Below are 13,399 nucleotides of genomic sequence, written 5' to 3' on the forward strand. Positions count from 1 at the left end.
CCCCCACAAAAAAACCCCACACACCTCTCTTTAGACACCTTAATATCCCCCCCCTTTCACCATAGAGCTTCCCCCATCCGTCCAGATATATCCCTCCCCACCCGCCTTGAATACGTGCCTGCATCCCCTCGTTGCTGTCCATATCTGTGTAGTCTTCGGGCACTGCTGCTGTCCTGTTTATGTGTGTGTGTGTGTACTGCTCGTCTTGTATCCCCCCGCGCCCCGTCCTTCGCGCCCGGCGCACCCAGACAGACGCGCCTGTCGCCCTGCGCCTCGACCCGGCCCGGGGACCACGCCGACAAGGCGCCGCCGCACAGACACACTTCTCTTGAGCTGCGTCCCGAGGATTTCGGGCCCGGGCGGGCAACACGGCGCGCGCCGGGCTTCTCTGCACACACTAGCCATCCCGCCCCGTCCGCCGGCTGGCCCCGCCGGCATGTCTCCCGGCGTCGGACCAGGGCGACACGCTTGCGCGGCTCAACCGCCGCTCGACCTCGTCTTGAGAAGGTTGTCTGGAGCTTGTCTCATCCGCCTTGCGCGCCTATCTCGCGCTTGTCGCCAGGCTGATGGCGTCCAGGGGTCGCTTGGAGCAGGCGGATCGTGCCTGGCCGTCCGCGGCCTACACACGCGTACCTAGTCCCCTCTGGTGGGAGGCTCGCTGTGGCTGGGCGCAAAGCGGCCCTTCCCGCAGGGAGGGCCTTGCGCGTTGTAATGTCGAAATTTTGGCTGGGAGAGAAACCACAAATGGCTGGAAGGAGAAAAGTCTTGGCCTGCCTCCCCCTCAGGCCCTGTGGACCTGCCCCAGAGCCACAAGATACTTCTCAGCCTCAGTCTTCATTCGCCACCAGTCTTGTCTCCTCAATCCAAACCATTTGCACTGTAATAAATAAATAAAACATGAAGAAATGTAAACTAAGGATGCACCACCATCATGCCTGGCCGATCCTCGATCCGCACACCCGCAGATCCTACACATGTAGTGCTGCGTTTTGTGGCAGATAGGACACTCAATTGTGCATGTTGTGTTTTGAATGAAGCTTGGATGATTGGTCAAATTTCCTGGTTTTGTTGACCGAGGTCAGCTCGATATTTTCGATATCCTTTCCACATGGTGCATCTTGACAGAAGTCAGATGAGGCCAAAAGGCTACACGGCAGTTTCACATATTAAAGTTTTGGTTGGCAAATTGACGTGAGGGGCCAAGTATTGGTCGGCTTGACTGGTCAGCTACCAGCCCCCGCCTCGGCCGTCAAATTGACAGCCAAATAGCCAGCCCACCCGCCAGCACTTGAATCCAGGCAACTTATTGTTAACTTGCCTGCTGCAAGGCTCAGCCCTAACCTGCCCCAAAATGGCAGAGGTGGCCGGGTGTACAAAGTCCGCTCATTGGAGGGACACGTCACCCTTGGTCCTCACTCATTTTTCAAAGTCCGCTCATCAGAGCACACCTCACCCTCCACACCTCTAGAGTCCAGACTCCACCCTCATCCATTCCAAAAAACCATGAGCTCATCACTGGCTGGAATATCCCACTTCCACCACCACTACTACTAATGCTGATTCTAATCACTCACAACTTGATTGGCCCGCCTTGTTGAGGAGATTTAATAGCATCATGAACGGTATCAGGGAAAAATCTTTTCTTGAAACGCATGCGTAAGTTCTGACCATATATTAATTAGCCCTCCATATTTAAGCTGACTGGATTCCTTGCTTCAGACAAGCTATTTTAATTTTGCGTTGCAATCGGGACCTCTTTCCAGACAACGTGATGTTTTCAGATATCCCTGCCGAACTGATTTGACTACCCAGCGCGCTTGAGATCAATATAGAAGCGCGATCAATTCTCACCCAACTCGGGGCCGATCCCTCTAACGAGGAAATAGCCGCACTTCTCAACAGAGAAGCAGCCCTTACCAAGTAGCATGGTTTTCCCCTTTTCATTTGTGTTGCTTTGTTTTTTCCACCTCTCTCTCTCTTTGCCGCTCTTGGTTCTCTTCCCACTCTCTGTTCTCTTCCCACTCTTGTTTCTCTTCCCAGATCATTATTTGTAAACCAAAAAAAGGCATAAAAACAAAAGAAAAAAAAAAAACATCAAAACATGCAATACAAACCAAAAAAAAGTGCCCTGGTGGCCGCCAATTTTTGTTCCGAGTGAATCGTGGGTTGCGGCGGTTGTTTGCCGTCAAACGGTGGACAAAAGTGCCTGCCCGCATTTGTGAACGGGCTTGGGGTTGACGTCAAGTTCCCGCTCGGGTCGGCGGGCCGGAAGGTTTGCCAGCTGTTTGCCCGACTGCTCTCTGGTGGGCGGGCTGACAATTCGGCCGTCAATTTGACGGCTGACGCGGGGGCTGTTTTTTTCCGGTCAACAATGGCTGAGGGGGGACCGTCAATTTGATGGCCGAACTTGCGGCGCTTTTGACCGCGCTATGCAACTGCCGTGTAAATCCACCTCCGGAGCCAATTTCCTCCAGTAGGGGGTGAAGGAGTTGGGTTAGAGAAATACCGAGTTCATTTTCAGAACCAGAGCATCTTCTTTACCCTCCCCATCACAGGCCATGACCAGCAGCCGTTGCCCTCTGCCAGTATGGGCCGGGCAGGGAGAGGCCAACCAAGCGCTGGTTTGTGACACAAAGACATCCCGGGCGGAAGTCAATTTCAAGGTTTTGTTTAAAGTTGGGTCTGGCTTTTACAGTTTGGTGTGAAGTTTAAAATAAAGTTACTACATAACAAAACCAGAAAGAAACCAGAAAATTTGAGGAAAGATCCAAGCATTGTTCAAAACACAATATTATCAGAAAATCTGAACATGGATCTTCAGAGCATTGTCATATCCTTCAGGATTCCGTTGACCCTCAAAACAAATTCCTTCAATCAGTTTTGGAGCTTTTTGCTCAAAGTTTTGGGTGAGGGTGCGCATCAGCACTGCCAATGAAACTGTCTATTCAGTGTTGTTTTGTACATATTTTGCTGATTCAAAAAATAATTATTTAGTGGTTTTGGGGTTGAATATCCTTCCTTTCCCTGCCAGACTTCAGACATTAGTCGTAAGCCTCTCCTGCGGAGAGCCCTCCGGGCGGGGTCCCCCAAACCCTCCGTTCAAGAGGCTTAGTTAAGCTAGCACGCGTACAGAGCCGCTGGCCAGCGGCTTTCTGAGGACAGCGGGCCCTGCTGGGTTGGGTCTGGCTGCTCAACGAGTTCAGGGTGTTGAGGGTTAGCGGTGCTGGCTGGAGCCGGGCTGCGGGCGTGGGTCGGACCATGGCTACATCGCCGTGTCGTCTGTGGTATGAGTGGCCAGGACGGGAGGCTCGCAGAAACCTGTTCGCGCAGGTGTATATGTGTGGAGCCAAGGCGAAGGGGAGGCCCTCCAAGAATAGTCGCAGCTTGCAACCCCCTTGACTCCAGCATACTCGCGCCAGGGTCGGATAGGAGACGCGCAGAGTGACGGCGTATGTACATCGATGGACAATTAGCAACGCCACCCTGGCGTTGCGTGGGGCCTCGACCCTTCCCGTTTCAGGTGCATGGCGAGGCGAATGTATCCAAGACCGAGTTTAGTCCAGCCCTTCAAAAGGGTGCCGTCTGTAGCTCCGCCGACTGGGAGTCACGCCCCCCCCCCCCACCCATGTCTGTATTCTTAAGGGCCGACTGGTGCGGCGCTCACTGCCGACTGCTAATGTGGCTACATGGCAACAGATGCTTGGCCTGCTCGTGCGGGCGTCCTTTAAAGCAGACGCCCTTTCGCAGTCCCAGCAGGGCCTGCCACCCCACACACCTCGCTCCGCCTCCTATCCTTTCTCGCCGTGTCCAACCCATTTCGTCGTTTTTTTTCTTCTTTCTTATTGAGTTGAGCTCAAGCCCGCTTAACGATGGCCAAGACGCGTTCCCTGCTCGGGCTCTCTTTCCTGCTGGCCGCGCTGGCGAGCTGTGCCTCGCCGCCGCCCGCGAAGCAGCAGATGTATGTGGGCGCGGCTGTCAGTGTGAAGCATCTGACCGAGGACCCGGCGTACAAGAAGCTGGTCGACCAATTCTTCAGCGTCATCACCCCCGAAAACGGTCAGTCTTGACCGCCTCACGTCCTCGGACCATAAGCCGCGATTTGATGCGCATTTTTTTTCTCATCGGCTGACTGCGCGCCACCCTCCCCAGAAATGAAGTGGGGCGAGACTGAAAAGGAGCGCGGAAAGGAGGTGACTACGGACCTGTAAGTCGGGCTGTCTTTGGAAGCGGCCGAATCCTTTTTGAGGATCTGAGAGTTCGTCTTTGGTTTTTAGCGACACCCTGCACGAGTACGTCATCAAGAACGGCAAGAAGCTCCGGGGCCACGCCATCCTAGCGTAGGTCATTCACCAACTCTTCCCGTCCCGAGCGACAACGCGCTGAGAGCACCGTTTGTGCTGGGGACAGTCATACCCAGAATCCTAACTGGGTCTCGAACCTGAGCAAGGAGGACATGAAGGCGGCGGCGTACAAGCACATGGAGCTCATCTTCAAGAAGTACGCCAAGAGCATGATCTCCCTCGACGTCTGCAACGAGATCATCGATGATACCGGCGGCGTGCTCCGACAGACCGTCTGGCTCCAGACCTGGGGCGAAGAGTTCATTGTCGACATCTACACTGAGGCCAGACGGCTGGCGAAGCTGTACAACCCTGACGTCTTGCTGTTCAGTCAGTAACCATCTCTCCTGAACATGTCTTGGTATGCTCTCTTATCTTGACTGCTTGGCTTCCAGTTAACGACTTCAGCATCGAAGAGAAGAATGTCAAGTCGGACAAGATGCTCGAGCTGGCTACCTCCCTGCACAAAAAGGGCATATTGGATGCCGTCGGCTTCCAAAGTCACCTGGAAGTTGGAAAGTTTCCTAAAGGTACAGTAATACCCGGCAATCTCTAGCAAGGGCTCTCACATTTGTTGGTCTCCCATCCCACTGACTTTTGATTTCTTCTTCCTCTTTGGCCGATTTAAAAGATTTCCAGAAGAATTTGCAGCGTTTCATAGATGCAGGTAATTGACCTAGCGCTACTCCCACCGAATCCCACAGCCCGCTAAAGCCGTCCTTTTCTTCCAAGGTTTACTTGTCGCTCTGAGTGAGCTTGACATCCGAATCAAGCTGCAAGGGAGGAGTGAAAGCGAGATCGCCAAAGACAGAGAGCAGCAGACGAAGGACTTCGAGGCGGCATTTGAAGTCTGTGCGGGTCTCGACGGCTGTCTTGGGATCACGCTCTGGGGAGTCTCGGACCAGTACTCGTGGATCCCAACGACCCCGGGCACCTCAGGTGAGCGCGCTCGACGGATCGTTCTCCAACACCGACATAGCTGAACCGCTCGCCTCTTTCTTTTCCTCTCCTTCCCTCGCCGCGCCAGACGCCGGCGAAGCGCTGATGTTCGACAAAGACTACAAGCCCAAGCCGAGCTTCGACAGTCTCAAAGGCTACTTCACACCTTCCCGGCGAGCCTCCCGTTGTGCATAGAGCAGCCTCCGCATCTCCCAAGGAGCCGCACTGGATACGCTCCTAATCCATGTTTATACAATCTTCCCGGCCTGATCCCCGAGCCGGGTCTTCATGTCTGTAGCCGAAGAATCCCATCATAATTGTCCAAAACTATCTGCCCTACGTCGCACGGAGGGACACCACTTCCGGGAAGTGCAGTGGGTTTGGTTGCCCACAATTCCCTCCGTAATTTGTTGTTTTTTTGGCTCTCTTTTCTTTCTGGCCTTCTCTGCAGACAGTTCCTTCTTCGTTTTACTTGCAGATAATCCGGGGCCAAATTTTTGTTTGAAATGCAACAGCCTCCATGAGAACGCGGCTCAGAGCCAGCCGGCTTGCAACTCTCTTGTCATGGCATGAAGAAATATGAAAAACTACCGATTGAACGGAGGAGAGGCACTTTGCAAGAAGCCTGCGAGGAAAGATCTCCACAGAGCATGCAGAGTTTTTCCCAGGGGGTATATCTGCTACACATCAAGTGAGGGATGGGATGGGAGATACCGAAGGAAAAAGGAGGAGGGTTCAAGGGAGACAACTTGATGTGTTCATGAGGGAAAAGAAAAACAGTAAGTATGTTTCACAAGTGTTACACAAGATCACAAAACTTTTAGCTATAGGAGAACAACTATTTTTTGGACTATTCCAGATGTTTCAGGGTTGCTCAGATGACACACTGATCAGATATGCATAATTGAATGATAAAAAGCTAGAAATCTAACAATGAGTAACACTGCAGGATAGCGAAGAAGAAAAAAGGAGATATTTTCGGGGTGTGGAAGGTAAAGAGCAAGATTCCAGCAATTATGTATGTGAGGGAGCAGTAAGCACCACATTGAGTAGAGTTTTTTTTAATCCTTTTTCCTAGCTCGACCCCTAGTTGATCAGGGCATGAACCAAAGCTTGGGGGAACTTCGGTGCCTTTTTCGGACGGGTTTGTTCGAATTTTTCCAGCCAACTTTGTTAGTAGTGTATGTTCATGCTTGAGTAAGAAGCAGCGTGGTTTGTTCTCTATGATTGATTTCATCAGTCGGCTGGCCTTCTTACTGACAACCATTTCCTCTGTTGTGGCCAGCGAATAAAGGACAGCTAATGCGGCTAATCTGGTTTCGGCGGATAGGTCCTTCGCTGGTTTGGTTGAGAAGATTTCTTGGAAGATTCTGTCAATATTTTGGGTAATATATCGCGTGCCATTTATATTCATGGCCTTTCCTAGAGATCCTAATCTTGGTTCATCGATCATCAGCTCCTGGAGATCAGCTTGTAAACCTGAGTAATAAGGCCCTGTTTGGCAGCGTAATAATAGGAAACATGCTACATTACATATGGTAAAACATGTCTTTTTAGGATATCTTTTGAAAGTAAACCCTCATAGGGCTTGGCAGTTTACTTTGAAAAGATCAGGCGGAAAAGTAGTGTCTTACACAATGTAGGGGGACATGGCAAGATTATTTATTGCGTAATAATCACGCTGCCAAACAGGGCCTAACTGTAGGAATACAGGCCCGGACCCCAGCCCGCAGCAACCGTTAAGGAAGCTCGCGCGGTACAGTCGACAAGACCCAGCTGCTAAGAGCATCCACCACCGTCTAGGTAAATCTTTAGGTAGCCAGCGAGTCCCACGAGGCTCGGTTGCTTAGCTAAAGAAAAAAGCCTCCCTCGTCGCTAGGTATCGACTCGGTAGGCAGCGCACGTTGAGATAAAGACACCATCACCACCCTCGTGTCCATCGGGGCCCGGGCTGCTCTGTAGTAAACATAAAACACAGCACTCTATATCTCATACATATTCCGGGTCATCAAGTACTGGTCATCAAAAGACCAATGGACAGGTCTTTCATGAAAGACTCATCATCAAAACACTGATCATCGATAGAACGGTCATTGAAAGACCGGTCATCAATAGGTGGTCTTTTGATTCTATGACCGTTCTATTGATGATCAATGGGTCTTTCAATGTGACTGTTCTATCGATGACCAACCCGTCAAAAAACCAGTCATCAATAGGGCGGTCTTTTGATCCTACAATTGTTCTATCAATGACCGACCGGTCAAGAGACTGGTAATCAATAGAGCGGTCTTTTGATTCTATGACCGTTCTATTGATGACCGTCCGGTCTTTCAATGTGACTGTTCTATTGATGATCAACTGGTCTTAATTTGATGTGACTGTTGTATCAATGACCAACTGGTCATTGATAAAGCAGTCATGTGATTCTACACCCAATTCTATGACCGTTCAATTGATGACCGACTGGTCAAAAGACCGGCCATTGATAGAGCGGTTTTTCAATTCAATGAACTTTCTATTGAGGAATCGAATGGGGCACAACCTCAAGGAGGTGTAGCTGGGGTGATGATGAGATTGGTGCTGGAGGGATGTATGTACTTAAATGTATGGGGTACACATGAAAAAGACATATGGCCCATGGGGGTGCAGGGGGCAGTTGGTAGACTCGTTAAAATTTCCCTTACAGAGGCTCTGTAGCAATGGGTAAATCTAGCGAGCCCTAAAGATTTACCGAACGACTATTTAGCTAACGAGCCCTAAAGAGGGCACGGGGGTGGAAAATGGCTTACATACTTGGTGAATATGCCTTACCAAGCGGGCTTACATAGACGGTGGTGGATGCTCTAAGAGAGGTAAGCCACCTAAGCTGACAAAAGTATTGCCTCGGCGTTTTGCAGCAGCGGATAAGCAAGCGAGAACCTTAACGGTCAAAGCCCAGCCAAAGAGACAAACAAGATTCAAAACCTTGTACGTACCGTGGATGAAAGTCTCTTGTTCTCAAGACTAACTAGATTCCCGTTCCCTCGCAGAACGCTCGCGGAACGTCTCGGTCCCCAGACACAAGAAGAACTGCTTGCGAGGACCTTGGAAGCTACAGCTACAAGTAAGTCAAGGGCAGTTCCTACCAGACAAAGAAAAGACAAACAGCTGACTTGAATTGAACAATATTCTTCGAGCAGCCCCAGACCCAGCGGAGTCGTTCTGCCAGAACAAGACAAAACTACTTCGCTAACACACTAGCGCTTAGTAAGTCCAAGAGAGAAGTGGAGAGGGCAGCCAGACTAGTAGCTGACACTATCAATATCTCGGCAGGTTCATAGAACTACCCACAACGTGGAAACAGAGGAAATCCTCAAACAGACTTAGCCCATTTCCTTTATCATTCTCTCATAGCAGGTGCATCTCGCTCTGCTTTCAGGTACAATACTCCCAGCTCTATTGTCATGTTTATTACAATAGTGAAAGTTGTTTTCAGCATCTAACAAGAAATATAATTTCAGTTTCTCATATTCTTTTAATAACCAGATTGATGTAAATTATAAACATGATCAGAATTGCGGTGTCAGTTTTACTTTGTTTTCTGATGTGTATTTTGGATGACTAACAAAAATTGGGATTGAAACCGTACATGGGGTAATGGAGCTCTGAAAGTTTTTATTTTTTTGAAACAAGATTTTAGTAAGTATTTAAATATCATCCAGAAAGAAAACCAAACACCAGGAAAAAAAAATAGTCACTTGATGGCAAGTGACATGATGCAGCTTTGGTTTCTGCTCCAGAGCTACTCCAGTGCTGCTCCAAGTCTGCTCCACCAGCACTTGTAGAGCTTGCAGGACTGCACCAGAGCACTCAATGTGGCACAGTCAGCTGATCCTAATTTTTTCCCAGGAACAGCTGATGCTCATCATAAGCTGAGCAGTAGGCATTGACTGAGCCTGGGCCAAATCTGAGCATTGGCTGAGCCTGGGCCACAGCTGAGCATTGGATATTCCAAGCCTGAAACAAATCCAAGTGTCAGCTGGACCAAGAATATTCCAAATCTGAGCATCAGCTTAGCCAAAAATGGTCCAAAGCTGAGCATCATCTTGGAAAAGGCTTGTGCAGAGCTTAGGATCAGCTGGGACAATACTGTTCCAAAGATTAACACCAGCTGGGCCAAATTTTTTCAAAAGCTGAGCATTGGCTGAGCCAATGCTGGTACAAATCTGAGCATTGGCTGAGCCAAGGCTGTTCCAAAGCTGAGTATCAGATTGTTTGAGACTATTCAAAAGATTAATATCACCTGAGCCAAGGCTGTTCCACAGCTGAGCCAAGGCTGGTCCACAGCTGAGCATCAGCTGAGCCAAGGCTGGTCCACAGCTGAGCATTGTCTTAGCCAAGGTTGGTCCACAGCTGATCATCAGCTGAGCCAAGGCTGGTCCACAGATGAGCATAAGCTGTTACAGGAGTGGTCAGACTCAGAATCTGAGCATTGGCTGGGCCGAGATTTATCCAAAGCTGAAAATCAGCTGAGCCAATACTGGTCCAAAGCTGAGCATTGGCTGGGCCAATGATAGTCCTAATCTGAGTCTAAGCTGAGCCATGACTGGAATAAAGCTGAAAATAAGCTGGGCCAGGACTGGTTCTGATCTGTACAACAAAGCTGAGCATGAGCTGGGCACCAAAGCTGAGCATAAGCTGGGAGCTAAAGCTGAGTATCAGCTGACCAGAAATGGGGATCAGTGGTGCCCAGCAGAAACTGAGGATCTCCTGTGGAAATTCTTAAAGTGGTTAGATGGTGGGTAGATGGTGGGTAGATGGTGGGTAGATGATGGGTAGATGGTGGGTAGATGGTGGGTAGCCCACTGGAGCTGGCATGATGTCACTTGTCATCAAGTGACTATTTTATTTTCCTGGTGAAACTTGTTTATAAAGGCACACCATGTGCCCATTGGACCCTTACGTTTGAGGGATGGATTGTGTGAAACTTGATATACTTTGCTAAATCTTCAATTCTCTTTGCGAAACGAGCATTATTGTGATGCTGCACCTAGATTGTGTAAAAAGCAAGGATAATTGAATCGGAAACCTTTCCGTGTCCCCCATTGTGATCAAATGCGGCATTGGCGAGTACTGTACACCATTCCTCTAGATGTTCCAGAGGCATGGTTGGGTGGCCCAGAAGATAGTTTAACACTTGGCACACAAGTTCAATCTGTTGTAAGCGGATTTTTTGAAGGTGAGAGTACCTGCCCTCAGAGCGGACGTTTCCAGTTTGGGAGTCGATGGGATGAAGTTGAGAGTAGACATCTTCAAGGTAAATGTCTTCAAGGTGGATGTTGTGAGGGTACATGTCCTGACGGCGGATATCTTGAAGGTGGATATCTTGACGGTGGATGTCTTGAAGGCGGATTTCTTGAAGTTTAGTGTCTTGAAGGCGATTTTCTTCAAGTGGAGAGAGGATGTGTTGATCGCGGATGTCTTGAGAGTGGACTGCTAGACTGGCAAATTGAGCGCTGAAACCATCAATTGCTTCTTTATGAGACAAGCTGGTCAGAACTTGGGAGAGCAGAAAGTTGATCAAGTAGATAAGTTTTGGGAAGGTGGGTCCTGTGGAGATTTGAGGCCAGTAAGCACATACACAAGTCTGATTGATGGAAGCCAGAAGTACGGCAGCTCAAGCAACCTGTGGTGCTGCCCGCCAATGGTTTGGCCAGCGGGCGCCATATAGGAAGCCAAAGTCTTGATGTGGTAGCATCGAGGGACGTGTAGATGCCTATTATGCGCTGGCTAATAATTGAGACAATAAAAAGCAAGTAATGAGGAAGCCACATGATTAATCAAAGGATTGGTCATCAGCCAGGCCTTGAGGTCAGAGGCAAACTGGTCTTTTGTATGTATCAGGGCCATGTAACCGGCATGGTAATATCATGATACCCGGGTCCAAGGAATTGGCAAACGGTACGAGTGCAAATGTAAGACTTGTTTCATATTTAGTAATACAGGTTAGGACTCTTCCGAGGCTATTATGTAATCACGTTGTCAACCAGTTTCCCCCAAGCCACCTCCCCGAGGTTGTTTGGGTTGTTTTGAGATTTTTCACTTTCAAAACGAGTTAGCAAAAAGGTATCCCAAACTTCTTTGAAAGGAAACCTGAAATTATCCCAAAACTAGTTTCTAATTGGGCCCTTAAAGCTTCAAAAATCAATCCCGCCAAAACTTGGCTCCACAAAAAGGGTGATATGTAGTGTGGTCCCTCCTGCCAAGGGGCTTTTTTTGCAAGACACACACCTGCAACAGAGGGAATTGGTAAGTTTGACTTACCCCTTATGTCCAAGTACTTTGGCCTGACAGCATTTCATTTTTTGATTCCAGCCTTTTTGGCTTAGAGGTTTCCACTCAACAGTTGGTGGTGAAAAGAAGTCCTGCTTCCTGTATTGCTCTGGAGCTTGCAATATAACAACAGATTAGATTTCAAATGATGTTTAAATGCATCAAAATCTGTCCAAATTCAGCCTTGTAAGCCCTGCGCGTTGTGCTCATTGGAGGACTTCTCTAAGATTTACACGGCCGTGTAAAGTCAGATCTGGCACTTCTAAAGCCAGATTTTTACACCCTGGTTTTACACGCACTTGTCAGCGGCTAGATTAAACCAGGAAATCCCTCTTGATGGCCAGTACAGACCGGTCATCAAGAGTACACAACCCTCTTGATGGCTGGTCTGTTCTGGCCATCCAGAGTACACAACCATCTCAATGCCCAGTACAGACCGGCCATTGAGCGTACACAACCCTCTTGATAGCTGGTAGAGACCGGCCATTGAGAGTACACAACCCTCTTGGTGCCCGGTCTGTACCACTAATTGAGAGGACACAACCCTCTCAATGGCCGGTACACACCGGTCATCAAGAGGACACAACCCTCTCAATGGCCGGTACAGACCGGTCATTGAGAGGGTACATCTGTACCTGCCATTGAGAGGTTTGAGTCCTCTTGATGACCGGTGTTGTGTCCTCTTGATGCCCAGTGTTGTGTCCTCTTGATGCCCGGTGTTGTGTCCTCTTGATTCCCGGTGTTGTGTCCTCTTGATGCCCGGTGTTGTGTCCTCTTGATGCCCGGTACAGATGTGTCCTCTGTACCAGCCATCAAGAGGACACAACACCGGTCATCAAGAGGGTTGTGTCCTCTTAATGACTGGCACAGATCTGCCATCAAGAGGGATGTGTCCTCTTGAGGTACAGGCCGGTCATTGAGAGAGCTGTGTCCTCTCAATGACCCGTCTGTACTGGCCATCAAGAGGGCTGAATCCTCTTGATTACTGGTACAGACTGGGCATCAAGAGGGTTGCGTACTCTTGATGGCCGGCCTGTACTGGGCATTGAGTTTACTCTTGATGACCGGGTTAACAATTGAGGGATGAGGCCCGGGTTGCTGGAATAACTGGGGTGTAAATCTGGCAGGTATTCTGGCATCTCAACCCTGGGGAAAAGCTTTTACAGCTAGAAATTACAAGGTGAGTCAGATCTGGCTTTACAAGTGCCAGATCTGACTTTACATGGCCGTGTAAATCAAAGGGAAGTCCTCCATTATTCCTGTGTTTGTAGGAGAAAAATTCAAACTTTTATGTGTACTCACAAAATGCCTCACAATAAAACCAAATGGACATCATAAATGGAATCTAGGACCAAAATAACCCCTAGATGCCCACTGCAACTACCGTCATATCTCTACCGGATCCAAAGATACACAAATCACACCTTTTAGGCACCAGTCCAGACGGGTTCACACACAAACTCACTCTTGGCTACTATACTTGGCATATTGCATATGACAGATGAATTAATTTGTTTCTTTTATTTCCTTCCTTTTACTAGTCTTCACCTTCTATTTTCTATCTTGCATATGTTTGTTTCCAATTTGCATATCTTTGGTCTTTGGAAATCCTTGTATGAATATATATGATCCTGTTTGCATATCAAAGGGACGCATTGTAGATAGACTAGCTAAATTCCCTCATTATTACTTACCCACCAGCTAATATCCCTCAAGCCTGTTCCCCTGGAGCTAAATTCCCTCATCATTGTCTATATAAGGAGGCCTCTGCCTGCCAGTTGTTCCCTCCTCATCCCATCAGAGGACAT

At 48.9% G+C, this 13,399-nt stretch overlaps 2 protein-coding genes across 2 annotated transcripts; one reads left to right on the forward strand and one right to left on the reverse strand.

Annotated features, from left to right (window-relative positions):
• Positions 1–3,869: 3,869 nt before the first annotated feature.
• Positions 3,870–5,474, forward strand: PtA15_9A674 (uncharacterized protein; the record flags this gene model as incomplete). Its single annotated transcript, XM_053172908.1, has 8 exons — positions 3,870–4,056; positions 4,150–4,204; positions 4,275–4,337; positions 4,408–4,670; positions 4,736–4,870; positions 4,972–5,007; positions 5,073–5,279; positions 5,368–5,474. 8 exons carry the CDS (start codon positions 3,870–3,872, stop codon positions 5,472–5,474), a joined length of 1,053 nt encoding a protein of 350 aa, XP_053024102.1.
• A 4,974-nt stretch (positions 5,475–10,448) lies between these two features.
• On the reverse strand, positions 10,449–11,016 carry PtA15_9A675 (uncharacterized protein; the record flags this gene model as incomplete). Its single annotated transcript, XM_053172909.1, has 2 exons — positions 10,449–10,754; positions 10,945–11,016. 2 exons carry the CDS (start codon positions 11,014–11,016, stop codon positions 10,449–10,451), a joined length of 378 nt encoding a protein of 125 aa, XP_053024103.1.
• Positions 11,017–13,399: the final 2,383 nt, after the last annotated feature.

Source organism: Puccinia triticina, chromosome 9A (assembly GCF_026914185.1).
Source record: "Puccinia triticina chromosome 9A, complete sequence".
Taxonomy (NCBI): domain Eukaryota; kingdom Fungi; phylum Basidiomycota; class Pucciniomycetes; order Pucciniales; family Pucciniaceae; genus Puccinia; species Puccinia triticina.